General features: G+C 43.9%; 1 protein-coding gene across 1 annotated transcript in view; it reads right to left on the bottom strand.

Moving 5' to 3' along the window:
- LOC126234932 (gustatory receptor for sugar taste 64f-like) overlaps positions 1-5,501 on the bottom strand; it is a 157,693-nt gene extending 152,192 nt beyond the window's left edge. The window contains exon 1 of the mRNA XM_049943672.1: positions 5,248-5,501. Coding sequence (XP_049799629.1) covers positions 5,248-5,501 — 254 coding nt within the window. The remainder of the gene's footprint in view (positions 1-5,247) is intronic.
- Between the last annotated feature and the right edge of the window lie 9,296 nt (positions 5,502-14,797).

Below are 14,797 nucleotides of genomic sequence, written 5' to 3'. Positions count from 1 at the left end.
TATCTCATTTCACGAGCTATCGAGGGCCCTTAAAAATTAAATTCTTTCACCTAAAAAGACTGTAGTTAGTGTAATAACACGGTAGATAGTGAAGTTTCGCATAATAACCATATGACAAAATACTCTCCTCTTTGCGTGTTATCATTTGCCAAATCTCATTTCGATATCTCAAACCATTTATGCAACATGAGGAAACTGATATTTCATTTTGGTTTTATCGCTGGCAGTCGTGATCGCAAATCAGTGTACAAAATTGTTAAGGCTTTCGTGGCCGCTTATTGACAAACTGCCTATTGGCTTCTGTCTCGGGTTCTTTGGCCGACGTGGCTGGTATTGTCAAAGCTTCACCCTCCATTGACGGTGGTGAACTGGAGCCGAGCTCGCGGCCGCAGACTATATGTAGCTGGTGCGCCAACGTCCGAGGGCTTCTCCGCGGTCATTTCCGGTGCGGTTCTCCTCTTGCTACCTGCGACGATCGTTCGCTGCAGTACAGGAAGCCAGGATCCGTTTACCTTAAGGGTTTCCTCTTTCTTGTTGAAACTGTTCGCGGGTTTTTGTATTTCTACAGCTTCTCTGAACAAGCGCGTGTGATAGTGCTTCTCTACAGCCAGACCTTCCGTGTCGGCGAATTTTATTACGTGGTCGGTCTCATTCAGTGCGTGTTCTGCCACGGCTGATTTCTCCACCTGCCCCAACCTGCAATGTCGCTTATGCTCTTTGATCCTGGTGTTAATTGATCGTCCAGTCATTCCGACATAAACTTTTCCGCATGTGCATGGTATACGGTATATTCCCGACATTGCAAGTGGGTCTCTTTTCTCCTTCGCCGATCTAAGACCCATTTGATTGTATTGCTCCAGAAGTTGGACCATTACGGAATACGGGGAGTAGCGCACAGTTGGTTCACCTCTTACTTTAGCAACAGGCAGCAAAAGGTCATTATTCGCAGTGTTGATAACGGCTGTGATGTGGGGTCTGGGTGGGGTGCTGTCAAGTGGGGGGTGCCCCAGGGATCAGTGTTGGGGCCGCTCCTGTTCCTTATTTATATATACGATATGCCCTCTAGTATTACAGGTAACTTTAAAATATATCTGTTTGAAGATGACACTAGCTCGGTAGTAAAGGAGGTTGTGTGCAACATTGTCTTGGTTTCAAATAGCGCAGTACACGACCTAAGTTCATGACTTATAGAACATAAACTAACGCTAAATCACAGTAAGACTCAGTTTTTACGATTTCTAACACACAATACAACTAAACCTGACGTTTTAATTTCACAGAACGGGCATATGATTAGTGAAACTGAACAGTTCAAATTTCTAGGTGTTGAGATAGATAGTAAGCTGTCGTGGAAGTCCCACGTTCAGGATCTTGTTTAAAGACTTAATACTGCCATTTTCATTATTTGTACGGTATCTGAAGTGAGTGATCGTTTGACACGAAAATTAGTCTACTTTGCTTATTTTCATTCGCTTATGTCGCATAGTAGTATATTTTGGGGTAACTGTCCCCATTCTAAAAGGATATTTTTGGCTCAGAAACGGGCGGTTCGGGCATTTTCAATAAGCTACCACTCGAATTCAAAAACCTTAGCAGTAATCCATGTGCTTTCAAATCGAAACTGAAGAGTTTCCTCATGGGTCACTCCTATTGAAAAAAGCTGATTCTTATTGTATTGTTGATTGCGTTTACTTCAATTTATGGACTGACTTTTTTTCGGGGCCATAAACATTTATTTTTATCTGTTACTACTTTTATGTTGTAGTTTCATGTACTGACACGTTCCATGACCTTGGAGATTTGATCCTTAATTTGGTCCCACGCAACTTGACGTGTAAATAAAAAAAATACAATGTTCCACAGCATAGCTAATTTATGTCAAGCTATTGAGCCTCATGTTGATCTCTATCGGGGCTGATATTGTGCTATTGTTTATGTTACTTGTGCCATGCGACCCGGGATGGAACATTGCATATTTCCATTTAATTTCTGCCCTCCGTCACAGCTACACTACTGGCCATTAAAATTGCTACACTAAGAAGAAATGCAGATGATAAACGGGTATTCATTGCACAAATGTATTATACTGGAACTGACATGTGATTGCATTTTCACGCAGTTTGGGTGCATAGATCCTGAGAAATCAGTACCCAGAACAACTACCTCTGGCCGTAATAACGGCCTTGATACGCCTGGGCATTGAGTCAAACAGAGCTTGGATGGCGTGTACAGGTACAGCTACCCATGCAGCTTCAACACGATACCACAGTTCATCAACAGTAGTGACTGGCGTATTGTGACGAGCCAGTTTCTCGGCCACCATTGACTAGACGTTTTCTATTGGTGCGAGACCTGGAGAATGTGCTGGCCAGGGCAACAGTCGAACATTTTCTGTATCCATAAAGGCCCGTACAGGACCTGCAGCGTGCGGTCGTGCATTATCCTGCTTAAATATAGGATTTCGCAGGGATCCAATGAGGGGTAAAGCCACGGGTCGTAACACATCTGAAATGTAAGGTCCACTGTTCAAAGTGCCGTCAGTGCGAACAAGAGGTGACCGAGACGTGTAATCATTGGCACCCCATACCATCACGACGGGTGATGCGCCAGTATGGCGATGACGAATACACGCTTCCAATGTGCGTTGACCGCGCTGTCGCCATACACGGATGCGACCATCATGATGCTGTAAACAGAACCTGGATTCATCCGAAAACATGACGTTTTGCCATTTGTGCTCCCAGGTTTGTCGTTGAGTACACCATCGCAGGCGCTCCTGTCTGTGATGCAACGTCAAGGGTAACCGCAGCCATGGTCCCCGAGTTAATAGTCCATGCTGCTGCATACGTCGTCGAACTGTTCGTGCAGATGGTTGTTGTCTTGCAAACGTCCCCATCTATTGACTGAGAGATCGAGACATGGTTGCACGATCCGTTACAGCCATGCGGATAAGATTCCTGTCATCTCGACTGCTAGTGATACGAGGCCGTTGGAATCCAGCACGACGTTCCGTATTACCCTCCTGAACCCACCGATTCCATATTCTGCTAACAGTCATTGGATCTCGACCAATGCGAGCAGCAATGTCGCGATATGATAAACTACAATCGCGAGAGGCTACAATCCGACCTTTATCAAAGTCGGAACTAGGCATCACAAAAACGTTTCACCAGGCAACGCCGGTCAACTGCTGTTTGTGATGAGAGATCGGTTGGAAACTTTCCTCATGTCAGCACATTGTAGGTGTCGCCACCGGCGCCAACCTTGTGTGAATGCTCTGAAAAGCTGATCATTTGCATATCACAGCATCTTCTTCCTGTTGGTTAATTTTCGCGTCTGTAGCACGTCATCTTCGTGGTGTAGCAATTTTAATGGCCAGTAGTGTACTTACTGCAGAAAGTGAAACGTACAATCGCATTCATGAAAGGCTGAAGAAGGAGTATGGCGAAGTAAAGGAGGTCGTCACACCGCTAGACTACGTGTACGATACGATATATGCATGCATGTCCAAAGGAACTTTGCATCGTAATCAGAATAATACAGGCACTGCAATACCGCATTTATCTGTCGATACCTGGCAAGCGACTTTCACGTACTATTTCTGATCTGTACGGGAATATACATAATATATGTACGAGTATAGGCCGTAGGTGCACGGTTGACGGCAAATGGAACTTTGGGTCTGGTCGTGGGTCGTGCACTGATAGCCAAATGGTAAGGTGACCGCTCGCGATAAGAGGGTAATCGGGGTTCGGGTCCACGTCCGGGACAAATTTTCACTGTTGTCATTCCATTCTGCAGCTGACGGTACTTCTTATTCGCAATTGGGAATTCATTTGGTGTGCTAGACGATGTGTTCGTCGCTTTAGAGATACTGGAGGACAGACACAGTTGGCTGCTGCAAGGTGAAGCGACCGGCCAGCGCCTGCAGTGACTATGCACAACATCCAGTGTTTTGACCGACTAATCTGTGGCAACCTCCGAGTAAAAGCAGAAGAACTGTTTCGGCAGGTCTCCACTGTAAAGGCAATATTTTAGCTGTTATCGAAAAACTGGGCTACTCCAAGATTTATGCACGCTGGGTACCGATAATGGTGACCGACCAGGATAAACACTCGAGGAAAACAGCAGCATCCAGTCTGTTGCACCACCAGACCTGCATCTGTTCTGTACACTCGAAGTAGCTTATGGTAGGCATCAGTTTGAAGATGAAGAGATTACGAACAATGCCGTCCGCCAGTGCCTGAGGAAGCAGGACCATAATTTTTAATGTTTAGATCAGTGGTTCCCACCAGGTGGTCCCCGGACCCCCAGGGGTCCGCGAGCTATGCCAGAGGGGTCCGCAAGATGGACTCAAAGGTCAGATTGAACTCATCTCATTAAGAACTGAAAATTAAAACTAAGTGTATACTGATGGAGTACTCTGTTGTAACTGTATTTTTTCAAATAAATAATACCTTGTATGAAATTAGTGTTTTCTTATTTTTCACAAATGTCTACTCAATGATAACTCAAGTGTAGTCCACTTGAAAGACCAATACACTCAGTTTTAATCTTTTCCTGTCATTTTCAGTTCATACTCAATTTTTATTTTTTAAGGAGTTTGTTATACTAAACACCCAGATTTGAAGACAAAGATTTTGAGCAATAATCAAAAATTTAACAATAACAATGATGGCTAAATTGAAAAAGTTTTAAGCTCAATATTTTTTCAATAATGGATATGTCAATGTTTTTTCTAAGTACCAAAAATTGAAAACGTATAAAAAGACTCTTAATTTGGCTTTTTTAGGTACTTGATACAGTGATATGACAAGGTACCAATCATGCTCGATGAGGGGGTCCTCGAGAAAATTTAGTTGGGAATCCCTGGTTTAGATATACATACTCCTGTTTCGGTGTGGAAAAAGATCTGTGGTCGAACGTGGTGATTATATTGAAAAGGGATAAATTAAGTGTGAATTTTGTAATTCTTATGGTCAGTATGTGACATGAACTTTCTTTTACAGCGAGAATAAAAAAAATAGAAGGCCCTGCTACGTCACTTTAACCCTCGTACAATCCAGTCTCTAGTTGTTTTTAAAGTTGTTGTTCTTCTCCTTTTCCTTCCTCTTCCCTGACATATGTCGCCCAGCCTTCTGCCATTCCTTTTTGACCTTTGACCCTCTTCATTTTTTTCGCACCCCCACGCACGCCCTAGGTGCGCGCCCGCTGTCGTACCATGGGAACTGGGAACAATTGCCGTACCTGACGCAGGTGGGGTCCGGCTCGCGCCAGCCCTGAACGGGGAACATCCCGAAGCACTGCGCCAGGCCGACGGCGAACGCGAAGTCGTTGTGAAAGACGGCCTCCGCCTCCGGCCGCGACGGGGCGGCCCCCGCCGGCGCCACCTTGCGGGGGTGCACTGCGGGGGCGGAGACTGCTGCGGCCGCCGCCTCCCGCAACTTGCCGGACAGCTTGTTGCGCGCCTCCAGCGACTCGTCCCGGCTCCACATCAGCATGCCGCGCGCTGTAAACAATACCACGTCTGGAACAACTTCTCAGGAAATAATGGGAAAACTAACACGCTATTTGATCAAAATTATTCGCACACTCCTGTATAAATCGGAAAAGGCCACTAGGTGTCACGCAAGGCGGACCCGCCACTGTAATATAAAAGGAGATTGAGCCGTGTATCGACTCGTGCTACACCTTGTGTTTCGATTGCATTGGTTTTCCTTTTCTTCCCCTGACATGTTTGTTTGATGTTGTCTGTCATTAAGTGGCTGCTTGGCTGTCTTTTCACTCTGCTATCGGTATCTGCGTTTTTGCTTCCGGGAAACTGCTATGGAGGAAGTGAGATCTTTGAGCGGTTGTAACCTCGTGTGGTGGTGCGGGAGTAGGGGGTTGCGCGTAGAGAGTGTGGTGGAAACGGGAGGGAGTGTGGCTCTCCAGCGCGAAGTATGCGTGGTCGGTTGTACCGAGTCGCCAAGTGATGGTTGTCGGTTGTGTGTAACGAGCGGGTCGAGTTGACGGAAGAGCTCCCCGCGTGTTGGTTGTATACAGAATCGCCCCACGAGTAGTTGCTGTTCATTTCGCCTTGGTGGGACGTTAACAAGCTTCTCTAAGTCCTCCGTTTCAACACTGGAGTTTAAAAGGAGACACCTAACATGAAGGAGCGGTCACTACCCGTCAACGTTGCAGAGAAGACGTGAACTGCGGAGACAGAGCGTGTTGTCGCGTGACCGTGGCGTGTTGGGTACGCTGGCGACGCGTGCGCGGTCGGATGTGTGGATCCTTGCCATCGGAGGTCGTGTACTGCCTGTTCGAGCATAATTGCAAGTTAAGTTCGTGGAAGGTCTAATCATTAAGTAAAAATTTTGTGTAACCAGCGTCTCTTCTGCCTTGTGGCCTCCGGCGGCCGGGTTGCCTGTCCCTGGCACCGGTGTAATTGAAGACAGTGATCTTTCCTCCTCCTCTCGTTACTGTCCGATGGGAGGTGTAGTTTTGGCATTTTAATTGTTTCGCTGTTCTGTCGTGGGATATGAGTAAATTCATGCTTCTTGTCGGTTGATCATGTGGTCACTCATTCAGGACTGTGTGGTGTAATGTTTCCTTGCACGAGGTTAGCTCTAATTCTGTCAGTAAGTTAGGCCATGTTATAACAAGTTTTCGCTGGCTAAAAGTCGGTGCAGTGACCAGCGTGAGAGTGGCAATTTTGTTTACGGGCGTATTTAAATTGGTCAGTATTCTGTCTAGCCTGAGCATCCCTGAGTGGGTGATTTGTGGCCACCTTACACGGGTCCGTCATATCTGTTATGTTCTAATGATATTCCAGGACACTTTTGTTTAAAATGTTTTTAAATTCCTCAAAGTTTGTAAATTCCTTTTATTGCCAATAATCGTGTGTTTGCTGAGACCTGTTTAATTTTTTAATGGCGGTGTTGATAGCTTCACTACCTCACCGTACTTTATTAACAAAGTTATGCATTTACTTTAGTAGCCTGTTTACTAATGTTCTTTAATTTTTTTTAAATTGTTGTATTGCTATAAATTACTTTGATTGGAGTTAGCGGCGTCTTTTAAAAGGTAGTTTATTGCCGTACTGCTAGCTTCTGTGTTAAAAAAAAATTTTAAGCTGTTGTATTGCTATAAATTACTTGATTGACGTTAGCGGCGTGTTTTAAAAGGTTATTTACTGGTGTACTGCTAGCTTCTGTGTTTTCTTAAAAAAATTTTTAAAATTTTTATAGTGCTATAAATTACTTGATTGCCGTTACCGGCGTGTTTAAAAGGGTGTTTATTGCCATACTGCTAGTTTCTGTAAGATACGAATAAAACATTTGTGAAAATCTCAACTCGACAGTAAACTACTAGAAATTTGGCCCCGTTTCCCAACTTGTTGTGTGGCTTGTAGTAACCGTAACCACTGTGTGTGTCAGAGATGTATAGAGTATTGTGTTGTCAGTAGAGAAGCAGTAACAGTAGAACAGGTTAGTCAGGAGAGCTCAGTGGCTTCGAATCTACATCTACATCTACATCATACCCTCAATCCCCTAATGGTGCGTGGCGGAGAGTAATTTTTGTACCAATAACTGAACCCTACTGTGGGCTACTCACACCCACCAGGCTCATTTCAGCCCTTCTAAAGATGCTCAGGTAGAGTATTGGTGATGTGAGTGTGAACTGAAAACACCGAGAAACAACCTCGGTGAAACCAATAGCAGACAGACTTCACGTACTGACAGACAGAGACCACTGAGAGTTGTGGAGGGTCGTTGTAAATAATCGCATGAAATCAGTGGAAGGAATCACTCGTGAGGTCCAAAGTGCGGTCCCAGTAGTACAACTGTGCCGAGGGAGTGAAGGCGAATGGGGTACAACGGTACAGCAGTACCTCATAAGCCACAGACTTCTGTAGTAAACCATAAGCGACATTTAAATTGGTGTAAAGAGAAACGCCACTGGACCGAAGATGCCTGGAAACGAGTAATTTGGATTGAAGAATGGCGTCATAACGACCGTGAAGCCCCTATGCTGCCATGTCATCCTCCACCTCATTACGTCATGTGAATGTGGTGTTGAGAGGCATGTGATAGGCACACAGCTCACCCGGTCGTTTTGCAGACTTACTAGACCGTGGAGCCTCTATTATTCGTCAAGTAGCTCCTCAGTTGGCACCCCATTCGAGTCCTACCATCAAGGAAACATTCTTGCAATACTGAGAACCAATCCCAGGTCCTCCGTATGGCTGCCACCCGACCACTCAGCTATGGACACAGACGAGGACTCAATGCTATACCCTGTGGCTGTTCGATGGAAGGGCTTGGGTTTAGCGAATGCCTGAAGAATGTCACCTGCTGTCATGTGTAATGCCAACAGTGAAATACAGAGGAGGTAGTGTTATGATAAGAGGGGTGTTTTTCGCAACTGGGGTGTGGTTTCCTTATTGTGTTTCAGAAAACGCTAAGTGGAAACATGTGAACACATTTTGCAGCATTGTTTACTCCGCAAAGTAGAGGAAAAGTTCAGAGAAGATGACTGTGTCACTATTACAAAACACATTCTCATAAAGCAGCACCTGTGAGGCAATGGTTTGTGGACAATAACATTTCTGAAATAGTCTGGCCACCAAGAATTGCGACCTGAACCTAATGGAACACCAACAGGATGGGTGAGAACATTGACCACACTCGAGTCCCAAGTGTCCAACCATCACTACCTTCCATGGTTTCGGTTTGTAAGGCGTCCATATTTTACAGACCTTACATGAGCTTGATCCATAACGACGGTATGACATAGTACGACACCGTCAGAAAATAATAATTATATTATATCAACAAAAAGCAATGGCAGTAATCTCATGTACCAGAAACCAACAAAACAATATCTACCAACATAAGGACAGGGGCATGCGTAATAACCTAAAAGTGAAACGCATTTTATTGACGAATCGAGCAGGTGGTTAATGGCATTGGAAAACCCCACTTAACAAGAGAATGGCGAGCTTCAGAGCAGAAAGGGATAAGGCCAGAACAATACATTGTTCCTTTTAACATAAATACGGCTGAGACCGAGGGTAAGTGGCTAGACGGCTTTAACAGGGCTAGGTGGCGACCTGGCAAGGAAAATAAAATTCCCCACATAGTGGGGAGATCTCCATCTTTTAAAAGCATTTTGAGAACTAAAATTTCTAAGAATCTCTCTCGTCTCACAGCGGACCGCACAAGTGTGTGGAAAATAGCGAGGGCATTGAGACCTTTACTTCTGTGAAGTGTGGACGATATGCTTCATGTATTGTGGTAACAGATAGCAAAGAGGTATTTAATTATTCCTGCAGGAGTTTTTGTGGGCAAAGAAATTGTGCACATCGCTCCAATCCTTAGCGAGTGTGCAATAGCCATTATTTCGACTAGGGAAAAATTAACGTTCTACAGAACTCAGGAAAGGGAGACTGGGTGAATTCGGTCTAGGCCAGAGCCAGAGTAGGGAATTAGCGTTTAAGATCCAGCACGGAGACAACCCACTGCAGATCCCACTTGGTAAAGTACCATTGCACATTAGGCCACAGTAAATGCTGAGTCGAGATTTTGCTCACTCCAACTTGCATACATTCTGACCATTGAACATCAAAAGCTAGGACACTAATCTACCCTCACATTGAGTACATGATAGTTTTTCATTGGTTTAAAAAATAAAATTATTGTCCACCAACTCAGTGCACTGACCAGCTACGCCATCATAGATGTAAGTTAGCTGATGAAGATTTTTAATAATTCTTTCCTGTGATAAAAGTTTTCGTATTTAGAAATAGCAAATTTAATAATCACCAATTCTAAATGTCCAAGAGGTAAATATTTTGTTATTGAGTATTGGAAGTGACTGAACATGATTGTTGTGTATCACTTGACCCCTGAAAGCACAATTGATAAATTATAAGTAGAGTGAAAAAGGTAAAGGCTATTTTGTCTTTCTAGAATAGATCCCAAACTTTCACTTTTATTAATTCATGCATTCTAGTTACGTGACAGCAGCATTTCTAATTGCACCAGCAGCATTACAGGGCCAGGTTCATATATATCTAGAATCTCCGTTTAACACCCTGGGCTTGAGAAGACAGTTTTGTCCATTTGCGCGCCTCACAGGTTCTTTACGAAAAATGGACCACCATTCTTCCACAGACATTTAGACACCTTATTGAAAGTGTCACCATCAGAGTTCAAGCCGCCATAAAGGCGAGTCGTCAAAACACCTCATATTAATGTCCACTGATAGGTATCTGGATACATTTGATAAGATAAGGTAAATAATTCTTTGCAGCTGCAGTAACTTCTGAACGGTTCTGTGGCGATCTACCTGTTTCCAAAAATTTCTGGAACGTTCTTCAGACTTTAATGTCTTGAGGATTCTGATGAATCAGCATTCTGTCTTCAGAACTAAGGCTTCTACAGCAATATACTTAGTTTCCATTAAAAGAGTCTGAATGATAGCAGATGAATGAAAGTAAGTAACTATTCTTAAATAACTTCTTTTACGCTAATTTCAAAACTGTTCTCAGTTTTCTTATCGGGTGCAGTTTATTTCATAATGAAATAAAATAAATTTTAAGTTATGGGGTTTTATGATGCCAGCAATCTTGGTGCACTAAAATGCCCAGGTTTTTATGTAAATGGGGTAGCTGGACAAAACAAAAGCACTGTAGTGTAAAAGTTTGGAAAACTGGAAACATTTTGTGTCAGGGACTAAAAACGTCTTGCATGAACCACTTGCAAACCGCCAAAAAATTAGTTTCCACCATTACATATGAACGCCGACTTAGTGAAAGAGTTTGTAGGGGCTCTTTCACAAGATGGATCCTGCTTTAAAGTAGCTTTCTACGAAATTTCATTTGATTAGACATGCGCAATTGAGAATGGGGTTTTTGTCGGTCCTCAAATTCAGAAATTAATGAAAGATTACGAATTCGAGAGCACAATGAGTGTGAGAAAAAGCTGCATGGGCTCTCTTCAGGTCTGTTATTGAAACCTTTCTAGGGATTAAATAACATCCAAATTATAAGAAGACTGTGAAGAGAATGTTGGAAAATTCCAAGAAACGTTCTGAGAGGGGAGTAAAAGTGCACTTCTTACCTTATATATTGACTACTTCCCTGAAAATCTGGGATTTTATTGTAAGAGCAAAGAGAATGCTTCCACCAGGGCATTAAGAAGATAGAAAAGAGGTACCAGGAAAGGCAGAATGTAAGTATGATGGTCGACTATTGTTGGATATTGAAGAAAGATACTGAGACGAATATTCTGAGAGGAAAAAAAAAAAAACGAAGAAACTTTGAAAACTAAATACAGCAAAGTACTCATAACGCTGCTAAGAGAACTTAATAGTATTTTTAATATATAAGTACAAAAATAAAACAATAATTTTAAAAATATAGAATTTTACTGAAATTTTGCTTAATATTTGTGATTCAGTTTCTTAAATCTTTAAAATATGACATTTTATCTTGCGAAAAATCCTGACGGTGTAGAACAAGACGAAAGTAACTTTCAGAGTAAGCCAAAAATTGATATTTATTTTATTTATTAATCTTATACTGTGCCCTATGCGTTTTGCCCTTACGCCATTTTCAAAGATTCCACAAAAGGAATACAGGAAAGGGTGTTAGCGTGAATACATTGGTACATAAAACATACTTCGTACAAATCGATGAACCAAGCACTCAGTGCTTTATTCTCCCGCTATACGAAGTACATTTTATATACAATGTTTTTCACTGATTTCTTTTCAGTGGTCAAGACTAATATCAGTTTTTGAGTGCAGCAACGTCTCACGCAGCATTTATGCTTTTTGCTGCTTCCAGAATCAGCGTTACAAATCGTTTCTAGGACATCTATTTTAGAGAAACAAGCAGCCAAATTTTTTTTAAAAATGTGTGCTAATGTTATTTCCTATCATCCACTTGCCACCTCCAACAATAAGGATGAAATATCATCTGAACTGTCACCTGCCGGCTCAGCTACGCTGGAAATTGGATTCCACACAGATTAATTTAATTTTTGATTATTTTTACATGTAATCAGCTATGCATCTCCTCGAAATCCCTAAGAGTCCTGGGAGCGTCTTAGCCCTCAATATATCCCTCAATATATTTCATCAGATTGTAAGTCATATGTACACCGAGATTCAGAATAATTGCTTCTAGTGTTTCAGAACTACAGTTACATGTCATAACTTTCCCATCAGCATCCCGACAAGTAAGGGTGTTGGATGTGTCTAACCCCCACAGTAAGCGTGTCTGCTAAATTTGATTGAAGTTGCTCCAACTATCCCAGAGCTATATTCACACACACACACACACACACACACACACACACACACACACACACACTAAAATGTTTTATAAATGTAGAGAACATAAAAATGGATGAAGTATGTTCTTTACATTTATATCGTCAGTCTTAAGGGATGCATCTTCGAGCCCATGTTCACTAGATTTTATACTACTGGCCATTAAAATTGCTACACCGCCAAGAAGACGTGCTACAGACACGAAATTTAACCGACAGCAAGAAGATGCTGTGATATGCAAATGATTAGCTTTTCAGAGCATTCATACAAGGTTGGCGCCGGTCGCGACACCTACAACGTGCTGACATGAGGAAAGTTTCCAACCGATTTCTCATACACAAACAGCAGATGACCGGCGTTGCCTGGTGAAACGTTGTTGTGATGCCTCGTGTAAGGAGGGGAAATGCGTACCATCACGTTTCCGACTTTGATAAAGGTCGGATTGTAGCCTATCGCGACTGCGGTTTATCATATCGCGACATTCCTACTCGCGTTGGTCATGATCCAATGACTGTTAGCAGAATATGGAATCGGTGCGTTCAGTAGGGTAATACGGAACGCCGTGCTGGATCCCAACGGCCTCGTATCACTAGCAGTCGAGATGACAGGCATCTTGTCCGCATGGCTGTAACGGATCATGCAGCCACGTCTCGATCCCCGAGTCAACAGATGGGGACGTTTGCAAGACAACAACCATCTGCACGAACAGTTCGATGAAGTTTGCAGCAGCATGGACTGTCAGCTCGGAGACCATGGCAGAGGTTACCCTTGACGCTGCATCAGAGGCAGGAGCGCCTGCGATGGTGTACTCAACGACGAACCTGGGTGCACGGATGGCAAAACGTCATTTTTTCGGATGAATCCAGATTCTGTTTACAGCATCATGATGGTCGCAGCCGTGTTTGGCGACACCGCGGTGATCGCACATTGGAAGCGTGTATTTGTCATCGTCATACTGGCGTATCACCCGGCGTGATGGTACGGGGTGCCATTGTTTACACGTCTCGGTCACCTCTTGTACGGTTTGACGGCACTTTGAACAGTGGACGTTACATTTCAGATGTGTTACGACCCGTGGCTCTACCCTTCATTCGATCCCTGTGAAACCATACATTTCAGCAGGACAATGCACGACCGCATGTTGCAGGTCGTGTACGGGCCTTTCTGGATACAGAAAATGTTCGTCTGCTGCCCTGGCCAGCACATTCTCCAGACGTCTCACCAATTGAAAACGTCTGGTCGATGGTGGCCGAACAACTGGCTCGTCACAATATGCCAGTCACTAGTCTTGATGAACTGTGGTATCGTGTTGAAGCTGCATGGGCAGCTGTATCTGTACACGCCATCCAAGCTCTGTTTGACTCAATGCCCAGGCGTATCAAGGCCGTTATTACGGCCAGAGTTGGGTTGTTCTGGGTATTGATTCCTCAGGATCTATGCAACCAAATTGCGTGAAAATGTAATCATATGTCAGTTCTAGTGTCATATATTTGTCCAATGAATACCCGTTTATCATCTGAATTTCTTCTTGGTGTAGCAATTTTAATGGACAGTAGTCTATGTTCGGTTTTTCCGCGCGCTGTTTGACAATGGAATAATAGAGAATTAGTGTGAAGGTGGTTCGATGAACACTCTGCCAAGCGCTGACGTGTGATACGCGGAATAGACACGTAGATGTAGATGTATGTGAGTGCAAAGTATGGAACGATTATACCAGCTCACTCAGGAAGGTGGCTGTGTTACACGGCTGTGTCACCCGCGAGGTAATACCTTTTCGGATGGGTCTGCTTACTGATCTGACTAGTCGAGATTCAGAAGTTACACCTGCCAGGTAGCCCCGCTTGCAGGACAGCGCACTGGGTCACTGAGGCGTTTCTGCCGGGACGCCTTGGCGACCTGACCGCGACAGAACAGCCAGCGCTGCGGGCGTCGCAGTTGACTGCGCCAGCCCACCGCCAGCGCGCCAGCTATCTGCTGTCAAATCGGCCGCCCTCGTCACGTCCCGCCCGACACTCCAGATCCCAATCTCGATCTGCCTTCACAGCCTGCTGCGCACGCCTCGCCTCGTCCGCGACAAGTCTACGTGGCCGCGCCACGCTGAATGGCTCTGGATCCCCCCTAAACTGGCGTCGCCGCGCGCCGTTTTCCCACCGTCTGACACACACAATGGCTGCTGCGGGAAACAAATGGTTCGGAATGAATCTTTCAAGGGCGTTTGCTAATCTGTGTACCCAAGCGTGACGGCAACCCGGACTCACACCATCCGTGGTGTAGCGTCACGCTTAATTTTTTTCAAAATAAGACAGTCGACAGCAGCACAGTACGAGAATTTTATTGCGATTAACCAATTTCGACAAATTAGTCTCTCATCTTCGGAAGACTACAAACTTTTGAAGAACGCTAATAATTAGAAAATATTTACATGTATGTATTTAAAGTATGAGACATGAATTACAAAAAAATTTAAATTATT

The sequence above is a fragment of the Schistocerca nitens genome, chromosome 2, assembly GCF_023898315.1.
Source record: "Schistocerca nitens isolate TAMUIC-IGC-003100 chromosome 2, iqSchNite1.1, whole genome shotgun sequence".
In the NCBI taxonomy this organism is placed as follows: Eukaryota; Metazoa; Arthropoda; class Insecta; order Orthoptera; family Acrididae; genus Schistocerca; species Schistocerca nitens.
This window is presented reverse-complemented; position numbering and strand designations above follow the sequence as displayed.